Consider the following 14,245-nt stretch of genomic DNA (forward strand, 5'->3'; position numbering starts at 1 on the left):
TTCAGGGATGGGGCACCCACAGCTTCTCTGGCCAACCTGTGCCAGGGCCTCAGCACCCTCACAGTGAAGAATTTCTTCTTATTAGCCAATCTCAACCTGCCCTCTTTCAGCTAAAGGCCATTACCCCTTGTCCCATCACTGCAGATATGCAGAGGAAAACAAGGCAGGGAGGACAAAAATCTTGTCATGTTACAGACCTCATAAATAGATTTCACACTAGTTGTTCTACTATAGTAACTTAGTCAAGCAGTAGTACATGCTTGACATTCAAAAGTACACGGGTACTTCTTTCCCCTCTTTTCCTTACTGGACATGTTTGTGGCTGTAACTTTTAAAACTGGCATGACTCATCTAGTTTAAGAAAGAACAGGGCAGAGGAACTTGATAGCGAGTTTCATTTTCAGTGATTTTTACCTTCTTAATCCCTTCAGTTATTTGGGAACTGCTTGGTAATGGTGTGGAAAGAGGATCTGGGAAGGCAGGGCCAGTAGTTCTGTCTGAATTGGCTAACATGTCAAAAATCTATCAGGAAAAAGAACTGTACCATGATTTAAAAGGCTGAGGCTATGGTCTAGCTTGATTTAGTAGTTGAAAGTCACATGGATTTCAAACAAGTGACATCAGACTAGGCTGAAAGCTGACTTTAGCCTCTTCTCAGGCTTGTTGAGTAACATCCAGTGTCTGCTACTGATTATTTAAGTTCCAGATGGATGAATTTTAATAAGAATGCTTTAGTAAGCACTGCAAGTAAAACATTATATAGCCCTTTTCTGTTTTAATGATATTAGTCTTCTAAGGAGACACTGTTTGCTTATTCCAGGTATTTGTTTCTGTTCCATAGTTCAACATTGCACATAATTGTTGTTCCTGCTGAGAGAACAAAAGGTACTTGACAGGAACTGACCCTGGCCATGGTCAGTGGAGGAGGCCTTGCTGTTTTCAGAGCCAGGAAATGCTTGACAGGGTTTGTGACAGCCACGTGTAGCTGCCCTTTAGGATGAACCAGTGGAGCCAGTACCTGAAATAACCTCTGAAGAGGAGGACAGGAACCTGCTGCAGTGAGTCCAGAGCAGGGACACAAGGGTGGTCAGAGGGCTGGAGCTTTGAACACAGGGTGGGGGGTGTTCAGCCTGGAGAGGAGAAGGCTCTGGGGACACTTCCCAGTACCTGAAGGGACTTAAAGGGAATGTGGAGAAGGACTTTTCCCAAGGGCGTGGCGTTACAAGGGGTAACAGTTTCAAACTGAGAGAAGGTCAAGATTAGGTGTTGGGAGAGATTCCTTACTGTGAGAGTGGTGAGGTGCTGAACAGGTTGCCCAGAAAGGACAATGGGTACTTGATTTGGATGTGACCGTGCAGGGACCCAGGACTCATTGTCCCCAGTTGTGCAGCCTTGGTGCTGATCAGCACAGACTGAACCAAATAAATGCAGAAGAGGAAGTGGCAAAGCACAGGGGCAGCTCTTTGGCTCTCAAAGCAGGATTGTTCTTTCAGAAGAGGAAAGGTCAGTTTAAAGAGGTGAGGCCAGGCAACTTCCTTTCTTTGGTGAGGCCTAAGCCAAAGCAAGACCCTGCCCTTCTCAGTGATACACACGAGGCAGATACAGAGCAAGTTTCCCTTGGCTAAACCAGAAACCCCATCCTCACGCAAGCTTGATTTAACACAAAGCAGCATCTGAGTAAAACATAAAAAACCCCAAATTTCAAACAATCAAAGGCAAAATTTTAAAAAAATTTATTCCCTCAATATATATATACAAGAGTTGACATACTTCTGTACAAAGGTGTAAATGGTCTTTGCTGTGATTTGTTGTGCATATGCAGCTTAGTAGACAGATTTAACATTCAATTTGAATCTCAGTGCAAGTAGGCACTAAAACATCCACCATACCTTCAAGGTATAAAAAGACATACCAATTGTACAGGTTTCTCCAGCATATTTTGTTACAGTGCAAAATGCTACGAAACAATGCTTCTTTAGAAAATTCATATATATTAAACACATATTGCACTTGTCCCAACCAAAAGTGTAACACGTTGTACTTACTGAACTCGTTTGATATGTTTGAAAACATTGCTCACACACATACAGTCCTTCCTCCTGGCTCTTTGTGCCAAATATGTGTAGCTTTTAGCTCAAATCTTAAATAACTCATCATAGCTCTTTGGCTAATTCAATTCTTCTTGAACAGACTGTTTAAAAAAAAATACAGCAGATTAATGTAACAAGAAAATTCTCTAAGACCCTTTTCAGACTTCTTTCCAGTAGCACTGTAACTAAATACATAAAAATCAGTATTGTTTAAATTCATAATGCAAGTGTATTGAACAGTGAGCATTTCAGACACACCCCTGTTTTCTGGAAAGGTATGAAACCTCCAATCCTAGATATTTTACATATTTCTAAGATACTTCAGGCTGCTAAGCTAACATTGCACCCACAAACATTTTGTGCAATACCACAGGCAGGACTTTGACTTCTGTACATCACTGGCTGCTATGGGGCATGTTGGGAGAAGTGGTGCAAAGTTGCATTAACTTCAGAGAACAAAGTCCACTGGACTGAACCACTCAATGCAGTCCATGCACCCACCAAATGAGAGAGAGGTGAGGGCAAATGACACCAGTCCTACTACATTTGAGTTTCCCTAAATCCTTACAAGCCTTGAGATTTGAGGAACAAGTGCATTTGAGTGCAGATGCTAACTTTGTGCTTAAGATATTTATTCAAAGCTGAAAGGTCAGGGAGTAACTAAGGTACAAATTTTTTTGTTTGTTTGTTTTTTACAAATCAGTATGAACAAAGTTGCTACTAAAACCATTGACATATAAAAGCAAAGGAAAACTAAAACACAGGACTAGCTGAATGCTAGTCCATGCCTTTACAGTTCAGGGTTACCTGCAAAATGCCTCCACCACCAAACTTCTTCCCCTTCTTCACCTTAGAGGAGTACACTGGCTCCTGTCACATACAAAATGAGTATTTCTTTCATGAAAGCATTTCTGCATTCAACTCAACTTGGTCATTCAGAACCTGAGTGAAAGAAAACTCGATTTCTGGTGCTAGAACACTCTCCAGAGCCTCTTCTGGAGCCACACAGAATCATTCTAAGGGCAGGTCCCCCTCTTACTTGAATACTACTAGATGTGGAGTCTTGAATAAGGCAAGACACTGCTTATACAAGTAGTGAGATGAAATTCCAATTTGATACATTTAGGAATTCTTTATACAGATAGCATAAATCTACACTACCTGCGTGGGCTGAGTGTTCATGGTTCACAAAACCCAACCAGCTGGGCTTTGGATGGGGAGAACAAGGAGAGAAGGTTCACAGACTGGAAGGCTGAGGGATCACCGGAGCCGGCTCACATTCAGGAAGGTTGTCCTCTGACTTCATGTACATCAGGAACACAGTGACAGTGGCAAAGGTGGCTGCATTGACGGGGAAAGCCCGGAGCAGCGTGGAGGTGAGGCCCCTGGTGAACACCCTCCAGCCCTCCTCGTGGTAGCTCTTGCGGATGCAGTCCAGGATGCCGCTGTACTGCGTGACGCCCCCAACGCCGTCGGCCTGCAGCCGCGACTTGATCACGTCCATGGGGTACGTGGAGAGCCAGGACACGATTCCTGACATCCCCCCAGAAAACAGCAGCTTGGGGATAACATAGCTGTCCTCGGCCTCACAGCCCAGGTACCGAGTCATGCAGTCATAGGTGAGGAAGTAAAAGCCAAAGCTTGGAGTTTCTCGGATGAAGGTAGAGACCATGCCCCTGTTGATGCCCCTCAGCCCTTCCTTCTGGTAGATTTTGATCAAACAGTCCAGAGAATTTTTGTAGTTCTTCGTTTTCAGTTTGTATTCTCCCGTTCCTTGAAGCTGCATCCTTGTCTTGGCCAGCTCCATGGGGCAGCAGATGACACACTGGATGGCCCCTGCTGCTGAGCCTGCAATGAACTGGTTCAGAGGAGTGTCTTTGCCCAGAGCACGGAGGGTGTTTCCTTGCACACCGAACACCAGAGCGTTAATGAACGTCAGTCCCATCATTGGTGACCCAATACCTTTATAGAGTCCAAAAGCCTAATGGAAGAAGGGAGGAAAAACCCTTTTTAGCAGTGGTGTGGATAACTCCTCAAAGTGCAGAACACAGCCTTTCTGGCTCTCCCTTGTACCCCATCACAAACACCTTGTTTTGTAATAACAATTTCATCTCTGCCTAGGACACAAACATCTAAGCAATCTAGCAGTACAAAAATATAATTTAACACATTCAGAAAAGAATCTTACTTCACCCAGAGATCAGTTCTCTGGCAAATTTTATACTTTTTTAAATAGCTTACTTAAAGCCTGAAGCAGTCTTTTTAACAATGGCCCTAAAGTTTCAGCAGCAGCAGCAAAAACACCTCACCAATTTCTTCACTCACTCCTTAGATTCTCAGAAAACTAGTTATTTAAATAACTTATTTTATTAAAGAAGTTAGCCTCAAAAGACCATCTTCTGACTTAGTGATCTTCTTCCCAAAGTTTCTGGCAAACTTCTGACTCCAATATCTGCCCTAGGGTGAGGGGAGGTTCAGAACATGCTTTATCTCTTGATCTTCAACATTTTGTCAGCTTTGTTTTTAACAGCTTTCCCACCCTCCTGAGCCAAAATACACAAAGATTTAAAAACAAAATACACACAGCAATAATTTTGTACTTACAGATTCTTGCTTTATGATGGACTGAAAGCAATGGAAAGTCCCACGGTAGAGAGGTTTCTCTACATTTTGAACTTGCAGACGGACCTATAAAAAGTTGTGTGAGACACCAATCTGTAGATCAGGAACAGCCTAAAGGGTGAGCTACTGTCTGGTACCTATGTGGAGATTTTCTATAGCAATGCATATGCAAGAGCACAGGCTGGACACTGGAATGCCACAAGTGGCACAATAATTTGAATTATCTTGTGTAAGTGTTTTGAATTAAGTTCAGGGGTGAAAACATGAGGGGAAGAGGCTCATTAACTTCCCGTAACTATTAGCAAACCAGTAATGGAAGGGTACATTGACATCTAGAATTTCAAACAGATGCTTTCCAGTACAGGCTACAATAGGGACTTTCTTTACCTGCCAAGAATACTTCTGTTCATGCTAAGGAATACCTGTGCAAACCTGAGACAATTTAATTAAAAAAATATTTGCAAGTCAAGCATGAGATTAGGGTAATTTTAAAGGGATGGAAACTTTCTACAATACCCATAGTGTTTCTAAATGTCTTATTTGGGCCCATTCATTGAGATCTAATTTTTTTTTTTTTCAGAGGGTAGCTGGGCAGTGACTCTTAGGATGTCTGTCTTTACATAAGGGAAGGAGTAAAAAGCCATTTGTCCTTTTAAATTTCAGTCTGGTTTAGCTTTTTAGCCTGCTGAACACAAGCAATTGGTGAGGGTATAGCTATTTCAAACCTTTAATGTCAGCAATCAATTAACTTTTCCAAAACTGAAACAGTATGTTCTGCTGGAGAGATAAACGCTATTGTAGCTGCTGCTCTTAGGAGATCCCTTTTCTGGATGCTTTTTAACCTATAATGGAAAATTTCACTTCTGTTTTTTCATGCTTATTTGCCCTCAGCACACTTTAAAAGAGTCTCAGTTCCACCTAGCTCAGGCAAAGCTCTACACTTAGCAATGAAATCAGTTGATTTCACTGGATTAATAAAGTTATAAATCTTTGTTTGATCTCCTACATGAAGGGATGCAATGAACTTCAGAAAAGAAGCTTATCAGCCCTGTAATGCTGCTGCTGCAACTCCAGGGCAAAAAACTTCAGTCTCTTATTCTGAGCATAAGAAAAACAGTTACATCTATGTGAAAGATTCCTGACCTTGATTTTTTTTCATAGTTGCCTAAAGTAATCAAAAACACCACCACAGCAATTAGACTGCCATCTGTGTGTCTAGAAAGTGATTTATGGAGGTGGTTTGTCAGAATTCTCTATTCAGGTTAGCTTTCTTCAAAGCAAAAAGAAATTGACAGTTTCAGTGTTTTTCCTACAACATGTTATTTTATGCTTTGTAAATCAGAACTTTAGTTTTCAGTGTTGTTTCAGTATGTGCATTAGTGTGTGCTAGCCATAGTGGGAGGCTGAGATCACCTTGGGTCTTGCAACATCTCAGCATTAAAAGCAGGATTACAGTGGGATTCAAAGAAAATAAATCCTCTGTCACTTCAAGTGACTTTTGGGGTTAGGCAGACTGTCAAAACTGTTAAAGAAGCAGGGCCACAAGCAAAGGCAGATCTTAACAAGCTGTCACAACTGCACAAACAAACGTTTTGCTCCATTTAGAATTTACTGTCATTGTTTCAAACCTTGTCTGTGACTTCCACATGTAAGGGCTTTGGGAGATTTGCAGCTTAGAAACCTTCTTACTTTATCTTTTCTGCTTGTGCTCAATAGTTTAGAATTAGCCATATCTGTGGGCTGAAATTCCTAGTGGCATACAGCTCCCTCTGTTTTTGTCTAAATAACTTGTGAAATATTAACCAATTAAGCTTTGCTGTAGGGTAGAATATTTAGAGTACTGATTCCCTAGGTCTAAGACTGAAAATCCTCTTTCTCTTGAGCACAGTGCTGGTCACACAAGGGTACCCACATCAGCAAGCTGCCAGGTATGGCAATGAGTGCACATAGAACTTGCATTTCCATGTGTGTTAATGCCATATTCAACAAGCTCTTTAGTGTGTACAACTATAGGAAAGATGAATCATGTGCAAAGTTTATCCACCTGTTCCTTTCACTGCCCAATAACCTAGCTTCCTTCTTCTGGGAAAACACCGTTCCTAAGGTTTTAGCTCCATTAATAACACCCAGTAATTTCACATCACTGAAGACTTGCATGAAGGCACTCAAGACTAAATAAAGAAACCCAAAGCACTACATCCTCAAAACAGTCCAAGCATTTAATAATGTGGGAAATCAGTGACTTCAGAAGTATTTGAGTAATGAAAACATCATCCAAGAATATGTAGTGGATAAGACCTCAGCAGCAGAGTGCTTGAGATTTGGTTTGAGGCACTGTGTGTGGGAGTGTATACAGCCAGAAATGCATAGCAGAAAGAAGGTTCAGAATAAAACTACATTTAAAAAAAAAGGGATATTAAAACCCCGCTCCCTCCATGCCATAGCTGTAGAAGAGGGACACATCAGTTTAAAATTAAAAAGGGAAAAAGCTTCATAAGTCTTTCAGTTCTTTACTTGAACTAATACATTTGGGAATAAATTAAGACTGAGAGAAACAGAAGTGTTCACCTGGGCTATACTTACTAGGTAACTCTCCCGTGATGAGGCTTATCTGTCATCTACAACAAAGTAACACTTTTGCTGTTAATGAAGACAGCCCCTAGCTCAGAAAGTAAAGGCAGTTAAAAGCAAAAAAGCAATTTTATACATTACATCAACAAACCAGGGATAAAGAGTTTGCCAGTTCTGAGATCTGCTCAGCTGCAGGTTTTGCAGGGTGACTTCACCAGCTTAATGTCTCCCTGTGTGTCCCACCATCCCCCTCCCAGCTCTGTGAAACACGAGCACCAGCCAAAAAAAACCAAAAGAGCTTAAATGCCAAGGCAGATGTAAAACTTTGGCTTATCTAAGCAGCTTTGTTCAGTTATATTAAAAATGCACAGTCTAAGGTGACTAGCAGCTAGTCCTTTAAATACTGCAGAACAATAAAAAGTTAAGAATTAACACATATACATACACAAGTTATGCAATGTCTTTTTTTTTTTTCCCCTCAAAGGGTGGTTAGTTTTTCCACATACAGTGGTGGCTATGCCAGCTAATAATACAAACATTAGTATTTGTTTTAACAAAATAGAGATAAACAAGTAAAATACCTTCTAAAGGATAGGAAAATATAATGTGTCACACTGGATTTCATAAAACATCTGAAAACAAATTATTTGCTCTATTGTGAAGTAAGATGCTTTTTTCCCAGGCTGATACATCTATTTTGCAATGATACATCTGCTGAAACCAGCATGGGGGCCCCAGTTTTTAGTTAAATGTACAGCTTCATGCAATAGAAGCTGTTCCACTTTAAAAAATAATAAACAAATCAACTAATAAACCCACACATGGTTACCTTTATTCTGAGCATAGAATTTCAGCAGTTTTACTGGATTCAATGAAATGATTGATCACCTTCAGTTAAGCATGTAAAACTTGGCAGGATGGGAGAGAAAAAGACAGCTGGCCCTGTACCACCATAATAAAAATTATGCAAGTCTGGATGATGTTATTCCTGAAAATACATTCTAGAATTCAGCTGAATTATTTAACTGTCAAATGCGCCACATTCTGAGCAACAAAAAGACAGATTTTACTGCTTGAGCAGCTTGCAAGGAGGATCAGTATCCACCAAGTCAGGAATTGTGTATTGAATTAACCATGTGCTGGAATACAGAATGTGCTGGGGTCCTGGGTAACACTATCAGCCTTTTGCATATCTAAATTCAGCAAGGTACAGGTGTTCCAAATATAGAGCTACTACGTGGTACGCTGTCTGCTGCAGTCAAGTGACCTGATGGATTGCTTGAGCAGGGAATGCACTGATATCCCTTCAAACCCTGCACTGCAAGGCTTTGATTAAGGCTGACAAAAGATGACTCAAATTGTCATTCTGTTCTGGAAAATGGGCTTGGGCTTCTGAAAGCCCTGGCTGAGGGACCCTCCAGATCTCAAATTTTGTATTTATAATAGCTGAAGTATGTGTAACACACACAACTAACCATCAGAAAACCAATTTTTACTTGGAAAGTTATAAAAATATATAATAATACTTGGAGGAAACAGCCCCCAGACAAGCTCCATACTGTGGATTTTTATTGATTTTCATCTAGTGCTACAAATTAAGGAGTAATAGCAGAGCTTGAGGGGAAAACAAAAGACCAACCTTTCATCATACTACCAAAGTGTGTTTGAGCTACAAGTGCAGGGAGAGGCAGTTTCAGCAGTTAGTGTTGAACAGCTGCAGAGAAGCAAGCTTAGAGCAAAATTTACTTCAATGCAAAGTTGTATTTCCAAATATGACATTGCTACTGCACTGAACTTGCAGTTTAAGGCCAAGGTTTATATTACTAAGTTTTCACTTCTGAAGAGCTGGAGATTGAAGAATCTAAACCAGTAACTGCAGAGGGCTGCTCCAAGCTTTCCCACACAGATTTATAATCCTACAGTGTCTGGGGACTTTTTTGCTCGGAGAAACTACGCTTTCTACTTAGAGGAAAATACATTCCATAATGAACCCACCTTAACAGTGTCAAAGGGGTGTCCCACCAGCACACCAGCAGCACCTGAAATGAAATTAATGCCATGGTTGTTACTCTGAAGTTTCTTCCTGGCTCTGGAGCTACAGCAGGACCACCAGCCTGAGGTGTGAGTGCACAACATGGTTGGCAAACCAGTCAAACAGCATCCTACCAAGCCAGGAGATAAGAGATCTGCAATTCAGTCCTTCAGGCCAGCACCAGGTGCCTTTACGCTTCCCAGGAAGGCTCTGAGCCCCAGGCAGGGGTTGAGATGTGCCCACAGACTGTGCCACACCATATGGAGCGTGCAGCCACAGCTCCTGGCCTCAGCTCAAGGCAAGGAGTGGGCAGAAAATGCAGGTTTCCTCTAAAACACAATATCCCATGTACACATTGCTCTGTGCAGGCACAGAAAACATGTGAACATCCCTGAAGGCAGCAGAGCATGCTGCTCTCTGCATTAATGGAATCTGGAACAGCCGCACCTGCAGAGGGACCGCACATTACTGAAAACCTTAGCTTTATTCTAGCATCAAAGGAATTTTCAGAAGCCACATGCAGGCCTATTAGTTACACCAATCTGAACACAGGCATTGTGCACACACAGGCTGGAGCAATGAATCTTCTGTGACCCAGCAATCCCTACAATGACTGCTGACAACAGCGAGAGCTACACAAGCATTCTCACCTCTCCCACATCCCTGAGGAGCAGAGCTGCCATCCCTGCGCAGGGGAGCCCTTCCCACATCCCTGAGGGAGCAGAGCTGCCCTCTCTGTCGGAGAAGCCCCTTCCCACATCCCTGAGGGAGCAGAGCTGCCCTCCCTGCACAGGGGAGCCCTTCCCACATCCCTGAGGGAGCAGAGCTGCCCTCCCTGCACAGGGGAGCCCTTCCCACATCCCTGAGGGAGCAGAGCTGCCCTCCCTGCACAGGGGAGCCCTTCCCACATCCCTGAGGGAGCAGAGCTGCCCTCCCTGCACAGGGAAGCCCTTCCCACATCCCTGAGGGAGCAGAGCTGCCCTCCCTGCACAGGGCCTGCCCAGGACGGTGCAGCCCAGGTTGTTTAGGGCCAGCACGGCAGCAGCACGGCCCAAGATAGAAAAGCAGCAACGTGCGCGGCGTTCGGCACGGAAAGGCCAGCGGGGCGGCTGACCCCGAGGGAACCCTGGCAAGGCAAGGAGCGCTAGGATGAAATCAGAGAGACGCCGAAAAAAGGAATTTAAAACACGTTTGCCTGGTTGGCAAGAAAAACAGAAAGCGCAAATACGCGGAAAGACGCGAGAATAAGACTCCTGAACACAATTTAACAACTGCTAAATATAGCAGGCGCAGGCCGGGGGAGCGCAGGACGCGTGTCCGTGCTCGCCCCCTCCATCTTAACCCTGCCTGGGGTCGCTGTGCTCAGGTCGTAGTTCCCGATAGCCCCGCTGCCCCTGTGCCCGGCCCACACTCCCAAACCCCCATCCCCAGCTCCTCCCAGCCCGGCACTGCGGCACTCGGGGGGCTTGGTGGGACCCGGCCCCGGGAACACTGGGATCTGCCCCGGCCCGGGCCCGGCCCCCGATGCGGCAGCTCGGCCGCTCTCACCGCCCCGCACCAGCCTGCACTCTCAGCGCCCGCACCATCCTTCGCTCCCAAAATAACCGCACCGCGCCCGGCCCTCCCCGCCGACGTGCCTGCCTGCCTTCCGCATTTTAAAAACATTTCTCTCTATCCCCTTCTACGCCTCTTCTCTATTTCCTACCTTTTCATATTTCTCCCCTTACTTCCCTTTTTTCAGTCTGTTTTTATTATTATTTTCCTCTCACCCCCTTCTCCCTCTTTCCCCCCTTTTCTCCCCCTTCCCCACCATTTTTAATGATTATTTTACCCCCCTCAGACGCCGGCACTCACCGCCGACGCATCCCGCCAGAAAATCCAGAGCCATGCCGGCAGCGTGGGCCCTGCACTCCGGGCTCAGCCGCTGCGCCCCCGGCCCGGCCCTTTCTACCCTGGCGAGGCCCGGGCCGCGCCCCCGGGGGCGGGGGCCGAGGGACAACTCCCCCAGGGCCGCCCCCTGCACTGGCGGCCGCGCGGGGGCGGCTCCCGGCCGGCCGCGGGATGGCGAGGCCGGGAGTGCCGAGACTGCGCTTCCCTTGGCACCTCCGGCACGTCCCTCCCTCTCCCCGCCTTCAACCTGTCACTGCTCTCTCTGCAGCAGCTGCGCACTCAGCCAGGAGGAAAGGCTGAGAGAAATTTGGGCGGGTGGGGAGGTGGTGGTTGGAGGGTGGAGGGGGAAGAGCATCTCTCTTGTGATGTATCAATGGCACCTCGGTTATTTTGTGGAGGGTGTCCTGGGGGGTCTTGCCTCCTGGGAGAGGCTTGTGGTTGGAAAGCCTGAGGAGCTGATGGCATGAGGCCTTTGGAGAGGGTGTCCCCTTTTAACAGGGGTAAAATGCCTGCCAGACCTGTTAAAAGGAAAGGCTGGGGGAGTCAGGGCTGTTCAGTCTGGAGAAGAGAAGGCTCCAGGGACACCTTCACAGAACTGGAAGGGACCACAGAGTTGGTTCTTGTCCAACCTTCCTGCCTAAACAGGGTCACCTCAGAGCTCATGGCACAGGATTGCATCCAGATGGTTCTTGAATACCTTCACTGAAGGGGAGGAAACTCCAGAGCATTTCTGGAAAATCTGTTCTGGTCTGCAGTCACTGCACAGTAAAGGAGTTCTTCATATTCAGGTGGAACCTCCTGTGCATTGATTTCTGCCCATTGTCTCTTGCTCAGCACCACCAATAAGAGCCTGGGTCCATCTTCCTGCCACCCTTCCTTCAGATGGTCACAGACATTGACTGAGTCCCTTCTCAATGGTTTCTTCTCAAGGCTGAACAGGCCCAGCTCCATCAGCCTGAGAGATGTTCCTGTTCTTGGATCAACCCTGTTGCCCTTTGCTGACTCACTCCTGGAGCTCCTTGTCTCTCTTGAGCAGCCCAGAGCAGGACACAGCACTCCAGGGCTGAGTGAGGGTCAGGATCACCCTCCTCAACCTGCTGGCAATGCTCTGGGACATGTCAGAGGAACTGTGGATGCCCCATCCCTGGAAGTGTCCAAGGCCAAATGGAATGGCACTTCAAGCCACCAGTTCTAGTGAGAGGTGTGTGTCCCTGCCCATGGCAGAGGGGCTGGAACTGGGTGGTTTTTGAGGTCCCTTCCAACACAAACCATTCTATGGTTCCATTACCAGACTCTCCCCCAGAATATCATCCCAGAGAGGGGAGGAAGGGTTGCACCAGCAGATATGGGCCTTGTGCATTAGATGCTGCCCCCATGGCACAATGAGAAGTGTGGGAATGAGACCCTGTCTTTGGTGCTCACAGGCACAGCCGAGTGGGGCTTTGCAGAGCCCTGGATCTCAGCGTTGCACAGCCCTGCTGCACTTCACCCTGCACAAGGGGGCCTCTCCCTCCCCGCAGGCTTTTCTTGTTCTGCATTAATTCTGGTTTCTGCTAGCATTGCCTGGCTTCAGGGTGCCCTGATGCCAGAGTGCTTAAATGGGGAACTCAAGCTGTTGACAGTTTGAAAAGGGAGCCCTGTTTAAGCTGCTCGTTATTTCTGCAGGCAATGTCTGAGAAAGGGGAATACCAGTGGCCTAGAACAATAAGTGACCTATTCCAGCTTTGCTTAGAGTAACAGGATCTTCTTCAGGGCCTGCACAGTCTAAATTAATTTTGGAGGGTAAATTCCAGAAGCAGAATGGAAAAGCAGATAGGTGGATTTTTATTCCTTTTTTTTTTTTTAATTGCTTTCCATGGTGTGGCAGGGATTTTTTTTTAAGTGCAAAAGCTCCATAAAAAAATCACTAAGATCTTGCAGTGGAATAACACATTAAAAATCAATCCAGCTTTTTCCTTCTGTGCAAAGAATGCACAAAAACAGATCAACAAAGACAAGGATGATTTCTAAGAGGACTGAAACTACTAGTAGAAGGAAAAAAGTGAATCTATCCCACATTAAGCAGCTCTTGGACTATCATTGCAATTAATAAGTAGACAAGATGTAAATGCAAAACATTCAATGAATCCCTGACATTACCCTTATCTTCCAATCCAATGCTGATTTAGGCTCCTTCTCATCTCTAAAACCCATCAAATTGACTCAAGCACCAAGGTATCTCTAGGATGCTCTGAGTCCCCTCATTCACAAACCTGCCCTACCTGGGGATGACCAGCTGGTACTAGAGAGCAGATAGATGGGCTGGTCCTGCCCCTGACTCAGCATCAGTGGCTTTGGGAGCTGCCCATCCTGCTCTGTCACCCGCATCCCACAGGAGCCTTAGGTTTTACTGAACTCACACACCTACAGACAGTGCTTGAGACCAGACAGAAATCCCTGACCAGTCGTTTTTCCTTAAGCGTTGTATGCAAGTAAAAGTGGAAGTGATTTTCTGTGACTCTTGTATACCCTGGATCCACGGAGGAAGCTACAAATACGTGCAGACTTCTCCAGGTGAAAATCCAGATGTTATAGGTCTCTGTCTTGTAGCACAAGACTTGGAAGGATCAGCTTTACCTAAAAGGTTCCTGGCCAAACTGTTTTTAATCTGTTATTCAAATCCTCTGGTCTCCCAAGCAGCCTGCCTCAGAGGAATGACCTTCTCCACCAGAAGTGGTTTTGTAATTCTAATGTTTGCTCACAGTCGTCAAGGAAAACATTTCCTCTCTCTTTGTAGGCACTTCTAGGTTATCTGAAGATGGTTTCAGTCTTAGTCTTTTCTTCTCTGAATTATATTAGTAATCATCTTCTGATCTCTGATTCTTCTTAGTCCCTCTTTCTTCAGCTGATGTGATGGTTCCTTGAACCAAGCCCTAAGGCCTTGCTGAGTGAGTTCTGGGAGATTACCCTGAGTATTTACAGACAACACTCTTGTTCCTTTATCTGAATATGAGATCAGATATTCACAAGAGACATAACATAAAACATAACATGAATAACA

At 45.2% G+C, this 14,245-nt stretch overlaps 1 protein-coding gene across 3 annotated transcripts; it reads right to left on the bottom strand.

The window, feature by feature from the left end:
- Positions 1-1,709: 1,709 nt before the first annotated feature.
- On the bottom strand, positions 1,710-11,353 carry SLC25A29 (solute carrier family 25 member 29). 3 transcript variants are annotated; one of them, XM_058807220.1, is made up of 4 exons: positions 11,170-11,255; positions 9,279-9,322; positions 4,695-4,778; positions 1,710-4,071 (listed from the first exon to the last, which is right to left on the bottom strand). In XM_058807220.1, the coding sequence occupies exons 1-4, from the start codon at positions 11,201-11,203 to the stop codon at positions 3,328-3,330; spliced, it is 906 nt and encodes a 301-aa protein (XP_058663203.1). In that variant the 5' UTR covers positions 11,204-11,255; the 3' UTR covers positions 1,710-3,327. The 3 variants fall into 3 exon arrangements, with proteins under 3 accessions (XP_058663203.1, XP_058663205.1, XP_058663204.1); XM_058807222.1 differs by lacking the exon at positions 11,170-11,255 and adding an exon at positions 7,296-7,330 and having other exon boundaries at positions 9,279-9,311; XM_058807221.1 differs by lacking the exon at positions 4,695-4,778 and having other exon boundaries at positions 11,170-11,353.
- Positions 11,354-14,245: the final 2,892 nt, after the last annotated feature.

This window comes from Ammospiza caudacuta, chromosome 6, assembly GCF_027887145.1.
Source record: "Ammospiza caudacuta isolate bAmmCau1 chromosome 6, bAmmCau1.pri, whole genome shotgun sequence".
NCBI classification, from domain to species: domain Eukaryota; kingdom Metazoa; phylum Chordata; class Aves; order Passeriformes; family Passerellidae; genus Ammospiza; species Ammospiza caudacuta.

What these genes read in the sequence shown, in the direction of transcription:
- SLC25A29 (XM_058807220.1), bottom strand. Translation starts at nt 11,203, where the DNA reads ATGGCTCTGGATTTTCTGGCGGGATGCGTCGGCG. An exon ending in TCTGGCGGGATGCGTCGGCG is followed by an intron (nt 9,323 to 11,169) that starts GTGAGTGCCGGC and finishes ATTTCATTTCAG; the next exon opens with GTGCTGCTGGTGTGCTGGTG. An exon ending in CCATCATAAAGCAAGAATCT is followed by an intron (nt 4,072 to 4,694) that starts GTAAGTACAAAA and finishes TTCTTCCATTAG; the next exon opens with GCTTTTGGACTCTATAAAGG.